We start from the raw sequence: 11998 nt of genomic DNA on the forward strand, positions 1-11998 counted from the left end.
AAAAGCACGAGTGAGTGAATACTCTTGGTAGTACAAAAAAGTAATTAGGTAAAGTTGTGTAAAAGTGCAAGAAACGGATTGGTACAATTTACGTATGATATGTGTTGTGTGAAATCTTGTTCAATTCAAAAGTAATGTCGTGAGGGATTTATGTTGGTATTTCAGTGTGTGAAGAAGAAACTGCTATAATAAAATTTGAAAACGAAGTGTTACGCAACGCAACATAGAAACAGTTACATATTGATTGCGTGAAAGCTTCTCTCGTTGTGGGTATCAAGGTACTTGTTTCTTTCACTTCATACTTGTTCAATGCTTCATTTATTGTTATTTTACTCATCAAGCTTGTTTTTTTTGTTTTTTCATTTCAAGTAATAGGGTTGCTGACTGCAAGGTGTTTGACAAAATGACTCAACAGAATTCATTCATGACTACTTGGGTTTCTGTATTTCATTGATCACTAACTAACTTCTTTATATTCAATCTCAGCCTTGCTTGGATGATACATACAATTCAAGTGTTTGAGACATATCTCTAGATGGTTGGAGTGTTGTCGTCGAGTAATTTTGCAAACAGAAGCCAAGTTCTACTCGCCCTCCTTGATAAATGCAAATCGATGCTCGAGTTGAAGCAACTTCATGCTATTGTCATCTCTTTAGGCTTGTCTCAAGACAGGCCATTTATATCCAAAATTCTTTATTTTTCCGCTCTCTCTGATTCCTGTGACATTGTTTATTCCCACAAGGTTTTCTCCCATCTTTCCACTCCAACCATTTTTAGCTGGAATACAATCATAAGAGGGTACTCATGTAGCAAAAATCCAAATCGTTCATTATCTATTTTTCTAGACATGCTGCGACTCGGGGTTGCACCGGATTACTTAACATATCCGTTTCTTGTGAAGGCATCAGCGCGCCTTTTAAATCAGCAAATGGGTGTATCTGTGCATGCCCACATTATAAAAACTGGTCACCAGTCTGATACATTTATCCAGAATTCTTTGATTCATATGTATGCGACTTGTGGGAATATTATGTGGGCTCATAAGGTATTTGATGGTATGCAGTTAAAAAATTTGGTTTCGTGGAATTCCATGTTGGATGGCTATGCTAAGTGTGGAGAAATGGTTTTGGCTCAGAAAGTTTTTGAATCAATGTCAGAAAGGGATGTTCGGTCATGGAGCTCTTTGATCGATGGTTATGTTAAAGCTGGGGAATACCGGGAAGCTATGGCTATCTTTGAAAAGATGTGTGCCATTGGGCCCAAGGCCAATGAAGTCACTATGGTAAGTGTCTTGTGTGCTTGTGCACACCTTGGAGCCCTTGAGAAGGGAATAATGATGCACAAGTACATTGTTGACAGTGGTTTACCACTCACATTGGTCTTGCACACTTCTCTTGTGGACATGTATGCCAAATGTGGGGCAATAGAAGAGGCTTTGCTTGTATTCCATGGTGTATCAAAGAGACGAACTGATGTTTTGATTTGGAATGCAATGATCGGAGGTCTCGCGACACATGGGTTAGTTGAAGAATCTCTTAAATTATTTAAGGAAATGCAAGTAGTTGGTATCCTTCCTGATGAGATCACATACTTGTGCTTGTTGGTTGCCTGTGCCCATGGAGGGTTAGTTAAAGAAGCATGGTACTTTTTCGAGAGCCTAAGCAAATGCGGCATGAGGCCTACCAGTGAACATTGTGCTTGCATGGTGGACGTGCTGGCGCGTGCCGGTCAATTAACCAAAGCATACCAATTTATTAATCAAATGCCAATAGAACCTACAGCTTCAATGTATGGTGCTCTTCTGAGTGGATGTATTAACCATAGAAATTTTGATCTAGCAGAAACAGTCGGCAGGAAGCTTATTGAGCTAGAACCAAATCATGATGGAAGATATATTGGCTTATCAAATGTTTATGCAGTTGTCAAACGCTGGGATGATGCAAGAAGCATGAGAAAAGAGATGGAGAGAAGAGGGGTGAAAAAATCACCTGGGTTTAGTTTTGTTGAAGTATCCGGAGTCTTTCATAGATTTATGGCACATGATAAGACGCATCCTAATTCAGAAGAGACTTATTGTATGCTGAAATTTGTTGTACATCAAATGAAACTTGGCTGTCACCAAGACAATGAGGAAAGTTTGTTGAATGATCCATTAATAGAAGATGATTTGCTTTTCTCTTGAGAAGATGGTCTTAAAATTTGTAGCAGTTAACTTTTTTTTGGAAGACTCATTGTTACACCGGGTGAGATTAAAGTTAAAGTTTGATTATTGCGGTTCGAAGAATCAATCACCATAACATAGAGTCTAGTGTCATTTATCCAGGGGGGGGGGCACATTTGAATTAGTGCAGGTCATCTTTTATTAATTCAGACAAGTCATGTTCATCCCATATTAGAGGGCACATTTGGACTAGTATGAAAATTATTCATATTATCATTCTGGGCATTACTCTTGATATTATCTTGTTTATTTGCTCATGTATCACCTTTCAAGTCAAGACTTTGCTCTAGATCAGTAATCACCTTATAAAATTTATCATCAACCATTATTTTCATTCTAATAATAAAATATAGGATACTTACTATCCAAATACACATTCTATGAATAACTGAAATAATCAAATCAAAACTAGATATTCTATAGAGGATGAACAGCTCTAGAAAAACTATGTAATGAAAAATTGGTAACTAATGAAGGGTATAAAATAAAACCCTCAAACTATAGAGTTTAGTCTTTATGAGAAATTGTGAAAGAAATTTAAGTTTTAGGATTATAGCTTTACTTCAAGCTCTAAAATTCAGTGAATGGAAGAATTTGATGTCAAGGTGAAAGAAAAATAGAAAAGAAGGGTATACTCAGAACCCAAATTAGGTGTCCATAACATTAAAGAAGTTTCTCTAAATCCAAAGCATTATCAAACACACTTAATTTGTTACCAAACAATATTCACAATTGAATTTCAATTTGGATATAATCTCTAGGCTTCAATCTGTTACAGATACATTTTCCAGGGAAACCTTGGTTTCCCCATACCTGTAAATTAAATGACAATCATCAATTTCATAATTCAAATCTAAAATAATGATCCTAATGAACATAACATAATGTGCAATAGTACATAAGAGATAAGTGAACAATGTAATCAACAAATGGATGCAGAAAAGGCCTTTAGCTCACAATTACTAACCTTATTTTATACAAATTTTTAACCACATTATCCATAGCATGTACTATCATTTTCTTCACCTGTTTCCAAAGCAGGAACCAAGGGACAAAATTATATAAAATCCATTTCAGCCCAACAACAACAAAAGTACAAAACAGAATATTGACATATTTTTAATTTGAAATTACATAGCAGTGAATTTTTTAAAATGCAAATTTGTCAAAATGTAATTATTATGTCAGAATGTAATTACTAGTGTGAATTATTAATCATCTTAGTGGTTAGCAGAAGCAACTAGCAACATTTGGATTTCAACAAATGTACTTTTAAGGACAACCTTATAATCCAAATATAACAACCTGCTGAAAGAAACCAACCAGAAAATAGGAGACATTATCTCAAACCAATGAAGAAGCATATAAAAGGACAATTATATATATATATATATAAACAAAGCAGATCAACTTACCTCTAGTTTGTCCTCGGAAGACTTGTGATTTATTGGAAGTGTGCGGAATTCCTCTGCTAAACGGAAACACTCGCCAAGGTTTTCAGGAGAGACAAAATCGAGCGCAACCTTAGTGCATGACTGCAAAAGGAAGGTATACATCATAGATGTTTGCATGGAGTTATGAAGTTTGTAGGAAATCATTGTACAAGCATGTGTGGAAAATAAGAAAACAAGCAAAGGAGAAGAGTCCATTTCCTAAAAAGGCTTCTTTTGCTAATGATTGAACATGCACCAAAACAGAAACAATAGGAGAAACTGCAATCATATCATGTTAGAATCCGGGTACGAAAAAAGTAAGAAAAATTAAACCTTAGGATTTATATACTTACAGGTATACAAGGTAACATCATATCTACATCGAAGATGAAATAAATCAACATGCATATTGAATTTACCTTTAAATTTCTGACTTGGTGAGGACAGCCAGTGGGAATGAAAACAGCATCTCCTAGCTTCTGAACAAAAGTCCAGGGCTCAATCCCTGCAAGAAAATATATAACTGATATAGTACAGGCACAAGCCTGCCCCGAACAAAATCGAAAAGTATATTAGACAATACTGACCATACTCCTCCTTTAGTATCATCTTATGCTCAAAGGTCAGATACATGGTCTGGTCATGGATGGGGTGAATAACCTACATTTCCGAAGAATATGACATTAAGGGCGTGAGGACTATCGGATAAGTAGCAGCTGTAAACTACAATGCCTAAGCAATCATTTTGTAGGATCCAAGTATAACTAATGAGACAAGTTAAAAAGGAGAATCCTGATAAATAGTGGAAAATCATTTTACTTATTTACCTGGTTTAATGGACGACAATGGACATGCCTAAACTCTCGAAAATGCTTCTTCAGATATTCCTGCAATTTTGGTACATCCTGTCTCCGAAAAATATCCCAGAGAGCACCATCTGAAGCATCCTCCGCAATTGACATACTGTTTTCTTGATTCATTTTGACATTCTCAACATCCTTCAACTCTGGCCCATATGAAAGACCATCTACTGTAGAGGATGAATTACTAAGCACGCCGATGTTAGTTTCTCCCTCCTGATCATCTCGAATTAGTTCCCTCTTGTCTTGCTCAAGGTGCTTTAGCTTCAACTTATCAATGGCGACGAGGTTTTTATGCTCCAATTCGACTTTGGAAATATGAGTCAATACATTTACCTAAAACAGCCAGATTTAACATTTTTCCCTTCTCAAAGTATGAATACTCCAGTAAACATAAAAATCAAATGAGAGTGTATGCATTAAAGAGAATTTACACCAAGTCTCTAAGCACAAACTTCTTGCATGGACTTTGTTGAGATTCTTGAGATTAATGACCCGATCTTGTATTTATTATGTTTGGTTAGGTTTGTCTATATGATTTGAGAATCATATCTTGTAATTATTTAATATGATTTTGTTCCACTAAAGTTGAAAGATAGTCATCATAAATATAAAAGGGTTGAGTGCACAATACACTCGAGCAATTCAGATAAACAATTTGTCTTTTTCAAGTGACCCGAAACAACAATGACTCATAGACAAACAGTTTATACATCATAAAGACTACACAACTTCCGATTTTGTAAGCTAACAACAAAAAAACATTCAGATAAACCAAAAGAAATCCTCCAAGAAAACATGCAAAGTAAGACTTAAGGCATTAAATCTTACTGCATCAGACATATCACAGTGAAGCTTAGTCACAGAATTGCCACGTCCAAGCTCCTGAGCAACTCCATAAGCAACATATGTCTTTGGTCCCATATCTGGCTTCAAACATTTACGAGGCAACTTCACAGCGAGGTTAAGAGCACCTTTGAGAGGATCTGTATATTCTTTATAGGGCAAGGAAGATATGAACTCGGCACAATGACGAGGTAAGCGTTCCTCAAATAAATTTGAAGGAGGCCAATCTTTCAATTTCAGTATTTGAGGCCAATTAAGCCAATCATAACGACCATTTGTATAGCCGGTAAAGAATTGATGGATATTGATCTCTCCCTGCATGTGATCAACATAAAACACATGTTAACCAAAAGCAGGAACATATTGCTAAAAATAAAGCAGCAACATCTCTTTCTTTTTCCTCTGCTTCAGCTAGAAGCTTAGTATCTAGAGTAAAAAAAATTGTAGACATTGATTATATTAGAAATGCGCTTCAATAAAATGAAGGGAAACAACGAATTTCGCCCAAAAGCCGCTCCAGTTAAAGATTGAGAAATCAAACCAACCTCACACCAATCTAAGCAATCTATGACCTTCACATCCAAATGTTGACCATGCTTGGTATTAGTTATCTGACGAAAAGCACGCCACATCACTAGTGGTTCCCAGCTTAAACCAGATGTACATTCAAGCACATTGCTGACAATAACAGGCTCCCCTTTGTTCCAATGCCATTGAAAGTGCTTTAAATCGAACGATCGTGAATCTTCAGCAATGGGACAGTATAACCAGTTGTCACTGGAATCTTCACGAGAAGCCGCCTTCCGCATATTATTTCTAACATCTGGGTTTCTACTGATCTTCGGACAAGAACACCAATTGTCAGGAGTCTCAATTGTATCTTCAAGCTTATATGCTTTTGCTAGTTCTTCTGCCTTATAGACTAACTCTGAAATAAAAGCCTGACCGAATATGCTTTTCAATTCAAGAAAACTATGGCAGCATTCATCATTGACCTTTGGACAGGGAATGCTACCATCACTTTCTGCACGCCACTCAGATCTTGACCATCCACGATTTTTCGGCTCAGCATCAGCAGGTAATTCATGTATCTCAGACTCCTGCATCAGCGCGTAATTCATGAATCTCAAGCTTAGCACCGGCATATGTAATTCATGAATCTCGGGCTAAGCATCAACATGCACGCATGCATTTCTTTTTACCTTTTTCTTTTCTTTTACACCATGCAAATACTCAGGACTACATTTAATAAACTCCAATTCAACTGGATCCGCACCACCTAGAAGCTGACCATCACGAAGCTCGTGGCAACAAGTAAGACAAAGGTCGAAAGAGCATTTTCTACAACTTCTGTGGTAATCAAATATTGATGTTTTGCAGTTGTCACTACAGCAAAGCATCAAGTCAACAACTAAACAATATGGATATAACTGAGAAACCAAAATAAATGAAACAAATCCGAACCAGTAGACACGCTCCATTTGTGAGTATTCTGCCTTTTCAATATTTAGCTCTGAGAGTGAGAGTCCTGCAGTGCACACATCACAAACACAAATTAGACAATGAAATAGATATAAGTATACAAAACCCAAGCTATGGTGCTTGGGGGTATACAAGAAAAATAACTTAAAGCACGATGCCGCATCGATAAGTAATCCAAACAAAAACGGGAAAAAAGCATCAAATCCAGGAAACACAAGCAAAGCAAACTATGTAAATAAGAGGAAAAAACAATAGAAAAATGGGTTGCAACCATCAAGCTTTTCAATGCTAATAGAATTTCAAAGCTTATAAAACAGAAAAAGTATTTCGCTTTTGCAATCAGCCATCAAATGCAATGAGGCTAAAACAATCTTATAGTCTGGTCTAGCATACTAACTAAGTGAGATCTGAAAACACATACACTAACACAAAATTCATTTTTTTGAGTGCAACAATCCAAAAATCAATGAACTACCTTGTCTCTTAGCTTCTATCCCCAACTCAATCATCTGTTCTTCATTCAACTGTCTTACATATGGAAGAATCCGTATCAGCATATACTTAGAGAGCTCAACTTCATTACCTCCATACCTCTTCTCTTCCACCTCTTTCTTCATTTTCTACAGTAAACCAAAAAGCATATTTCATATGACAAAATTACACAAAAAACCAACCTAGTGAGGGTGGTGAGGGTGCTTCTGACCTTAATAAGTTCATCAGACCGCAAGCATGCTTTGCAATTGCAATTACCGCGGCACACGGGGCATGCCTCGGCAACATCATCATTTTTCCATTCAGGATACCTTAATACAACACAGCAAAAAACAAGGAATGAAAGCATTGGTCAGGTATCCATCATCTAAATCTACACTATAATCTTTGCAATAACTTTTCAGAGTATTGATATTGCAATTCTCTCTCTAAATTATGATCTTTTTCAAATATAAGAAATAGTAGCAGAACAACTATTAGCATATCTGCTTATGAAATTTCTTGAAAATTCCCACATGAATGGCAAAAAGTCTCTGTAAACAACAGATGATTGCAATCAAACATGGGCTTGTCATTCCATTACTCATCTTGCCAATACCCTCCAATACGCGTAAAATCGAACAAAAAAATAATAATATATTACACTATTTGTAACTGGAAGTGCCTTAGGAACAAGCATATTCAATAACAAGAAAGCCAATAGACATGGAAGTATAAAAAAACTGGAAGAGAATCAATATAATACCAATTTTTTAAACAGAACAAACAATATCTTTTGCGCTTACAACTTCTGCACCTCACAACCTCTCCTTTATCATTTCTCTGACATTGATGGCACATTAAGCACTCTTCTTCAGTAAACTATCCAATAAGAAACAGAAATAGCATCAAAATCTGAATCAGTAATTCACATACATGTCATAAACAAAACAAAACTCAAAACATTTATGTTAGTAATCTTGAATGATCATAAGATGTTACTTTAACAGTTCTCTTCACTTTTGGTATCTCATTTTTATTACTGGGTCTATGAGCATTTCTTAAACTACGTCTCTGAGTGGTGCTTTGTGAAGGCATTTGAGATTCACCATCACTAACTTCTTCATCTTTGTTGAAAGTTTTTCTTTTTCTACCAACTTTCTGCTTAAAAAAATCATCTTTTTCATCTACATGGTTATGTTTGGACTTGTGTTCTTGTGCAGCATCATTATCTACTTTAATCTTCGATCTCAACTCATCCATATTGGAACAGTGTCATGGGTTGTTGCAATGAGGAATGAGAAAAGTTGTTTGTATTAGCAGAAAAAACACGAATTCAGGTGGCAACATTACTGTGGGTGAATCAAATCCTGGTACCTGGTTTTCTTTGTTTTTTTTTCCGGTTTCCACATGTATCATCTCGCACCGGAATGAATCATGTCTCAGCCGGGAACATTCACAGGTACGTGGTGCTAACTCTCTTAGCGTGCATTTTTTCTATCCACAAGACTCGAATTCGAGACTTATTAAGGGGAATCAAACATGTATCAATTGAACCAAAGCCTTAACATATGTGATGTGAAGATTACTATTATGGGGAAAATAAAAATAATAAAATTTAATCATAACAGTAACAGTTTGAAAATGTGGCGCCAACATCAGATTCTGTTTCATTAAAAAATGGTGTAGTAATTGATTAAGGGCTAAGAAAAAAAAATATGTATAACTTTTATATATTATCATTGTATTATTTATCATTCTTTTCAATAGTAATAATGTAATTTAAGTGAATGATAAATGATATACTAAATCTTTATAAATATTTATATTAATATTATATAGATATATTCTACCCATAGATAAATGAAATATTTTATTGCATCAGTAACTTTTCCCTCCAAATGAAGGTTACTTCTTATTTTAGTAAATATATATTATATTTCCATTAGTTCCATCTTTTCCTTTGAATCCTTTTCAGCTTGGAGTGATTTTAGGGTGTAAAAAATTAATTCTTTTTGCGTGTATGAATGTCTCTCTTATAAATCGAATATTTGACATTTTGGTGATCCTGTGTATTTAAGAGTCTCTTATTGATAAGTGATTATTTTTAGAGTAAATACTCATTTGAGTCACTCATATTTTTCGACCTTACGAGTTTATTCATTCAAAAAAAGAGATCTAAAATGGTCCCCAAAAATTTCAAATGTAGGTAAAATTAGTCATTTTTTGGGTCGAATTAATCCCTACCAAGTGTTATAAAAAATGCTAAAAAGCTTGATGGTAAAGTAATTAAGTCATTTGTAGGTTAAGAAATTAAAGATACTTAATGCTTAATTTCATGCCCACTTAGTATTGCAACTTCTCCCCTTTTGAAAGAGGAAAAAAATGGCCAAAAAAGGTATTGCGACATGCTTATTTGCTAAACATTGCTCTTACAAAAAAAACATATTGAGAGTTATACATTAATATCAAGAGTAAAGTACTTTTAAGTTTTTCAAGATAGATTCTACATTTTGGATTCATTAAACATTACCCAAAGAACAATATTAGGAAGAAAAAAATATGAACATCAAAACAAGTATTCACTAGAAAAACTAATTGTTTATGGTCTTCACTCTTCACAATATCATGAGCCCTTATGAGTGTCTTCAATAAACTTTGTATCTCAGTCGGTACTTAAAACCATGATTTATTAATACACTATTTGATGATTTATTAGTACATTATTAAAATCATAATTTAACTTAAATATATTTTTTCAATTAATCATAAATTAATAAAACATGTTGTGCCACAACTTATGAGACAATATATATGTTTCAGAGACTTACATAGTTACGTTTAAGGTTTAATTATTATTGTTGTTTGTCATGCTTCTCTTCTATTTTTCTTGGAACTGTGCCAAGTGGGCCTGGAACCGTGACACCTTCTTTGTAATCGTTACTTTGGGCCTCTAGCACTCTTTTGAAAAAAAACCACAAATAAAATTGTTATGCTTTGTTCTTCTTTATTTTATTTCTTATGGAAATATGAAATGCATTTACTTAAAATAGAAATCAACACTTTAATTTAATGTATTCTAACACGTCCAAGAGATCTTGTAGGTGTGAGCTTTTATAATACTAGAACATGACGTTCAATTTATTAAATTTACTATATTCAATAATTTAGATTATATAGCACTAAAATTAAACTAATAAAACTTATAATATGTTATGAGTAATAATGATAAATTAGTTTTAGAAAAATAATAGTATGAATGTTATAGTTTGATTACATAATTTTAGGAAGTGCATTATTCTAATTTAAGTCAACATAGATCTTAGCATATGAACATTAAGGGTTATTTTGGGAGTTGGATTTTAGAGAGGAATGAAAAGAAAGAGAAAATTTGAGAGTCATAAAATACATTTGTGAAATGACTCTTAAACCTTATATTTCTCTTCATTCCCTTAAAAATTTAACTCACAAACTAACTGTAACCGATTTGTTGATTAAAACATTAGTATAGGTGGCCTTTCATGACCATATATACTCACACCGGAGTTATTATTTTTAATGTCGTTGTTTAGTTGAATTTGTGTTTATTTTGTTGTTTGATATTTTTATCAAAGTCATTACACTGTTTTAGTTTTAATGAAACATTCACTCTGTTCAATCCTTCTATGATTTTTTCAATGCTTTTGATCTTATTTGGATACATATCAAGTTTTGGCAAGTCATTGCTCCACCCTCCATAAGCAGATTCCTCCTTGAGTACGATCAATATAAAAATTTATATGTAATTGGTATATCTATTATTCATTTCTATTTTTTTAAAGATTCAATAATGATTAAACATAAACAGTAAATAATATAGCAATAATATATTAAACTTATACATCATTAATGTTAATGTATACATTCTTTTAAATTTTGAATAATTTCAATCTTTTATTATATTCAATAATGTCGATCAATAGATCTTAGGGATGGAGTTTCACCACTTACCCAAGTTCTTCAATCACCATCGATAAATTCAAATACTCTTAGCCTTATATTTCAAGTCTACCTTTAGGTTTGATTGGAGTTCAAGCAATTTCAAACAAAAATGTATCACTTTGTGCATAAAATAATGTGTTTAACTTTGGCCATTAAAATAATATAAAAGAAAAACATGTGATCCAATTAGTTAAAGGAATATTAAAATCACATATTTTAGAAGAGATTAATTTCTTATAAAAAAAGTAAGTATGCTTCAACAACTTAGTGGTATAATTTTTATATTAAAAAACTATTGGACTAATTCTTCAAGTTATTTATTTTTTAAATTATCCCGATATTTTTTTATTTCATATTGATTATATCTATTGTTTTTTCCTCAACCCTTCACATTCTCAAATAAAATTCATAACTTTAGTATCACCAAGTTCAAAACAATAAATAACTTAAAAAATCAAACTAAATTGGAAATTAATATAAAGAACTTATCCATATTTATGAGTATCGAAATTAAATTTATAACTAATGTAGAAAATAAGTAGTGGCCACTTAGGGCTTAGCTGTCAATGTTTATCCACTTATGTCCCTTCATCACCTCGAAGGGCCACTTGAATTCATATCACTGTTCCCCTTCCTTCTTTTTTTTCTCTTTATCTTCATCAACTTTTTTCCTTTTTAAATCTTCAATGTTTACCAACGTTGGT

The 11998-nt window shown here is 33.6% G+C and overlaps 2 protein-coding genes across 5 annotated transcripts; one reads left to right on the forward strand and one right to left on the reverse strand.

The window, feature by feature from the left end:
- Positions 167–2460, forward strand: LOC109354503 (pentatricopeptide repeat-containing protein At5g08305). 3 transcript variants are annotated; one of them, XM_019597054.1, is made up of 2 exons: positions 167–278; positions 376–2460. In XM_019597054.1, exon 2 carries the CDS (start codon positions 536–538, stop codon positions 2180–2182), a length of 1647 nt encoding a protein of 548 aa, XP_019452599.1. In that variant the 5' UTR covers positions 167–278; positions 376–535; the 3' UTR covers positions 2183–2460. The 3 variants fall into 3 exon arrangements, with proteins under 3 accessions (XP_019452599.1, XP_019452601.1, XP_019452600.1); XM_019597056.1 differs by having other exon boundaries at positions 487–2460; XM_019597055.1 differs by having other exon boundaries at positions 176–278; positions 370–2460.
- On the reverse strand, positions 2861–8607 carry LOC109354502 (lysine-specific demethylase JMJ25-like). 2 transcript variants are annotated; one of them, XM_019597053.1, is made up of 14 exons: positions 8316–8606; positions 8080–8195; positions 7546–7645; positions 7318–7462; positions 6825–6888; positions 6563–6746; positions 5906–6460; positions 5346–5675; positions 4482–4850; positions 4242–4314; positions 4074–4159; positions 3637–3756; positions 3189–3247; positions 2861–3034 (listed from the first exon to the last, which is right to left on the reverse strand). In XM_019597053.1, exons 1-14 carry the CDS (start codon positions 8574–8576, stop codon positions 2986–2988), a joined length of 2511 nt encoding a protein of 836 aa, XP_019452598.1. In that variant the 5' UTR covers positions 8577–8606; the 3' UTR covers positions 2861–2985. The 2 variants fall into 2 exon arrangements, with proteins under 2 accessions (XP_019452598.1, XP_019452597.1); XM_019597052.1 differs by having other exon boundaries at positions 2866–3034; positions 6563–6888; positions 8316–8607.

Source organism: Lupinus angustifolius, chromosome LG08 (genome assembly GCF_001865875.1).
Source record: "Lupinus angustifolius cultivar Tanjil chromosome LG08, LupAngTanjil_v1.0, whole genome shotgun sequence".
NCBI lineage: Eukaryota > Viridiplantae > Streptophyta > Magnoliopsida > Fabales > Fabaceae > Lupinus > Lupinus angustifolius.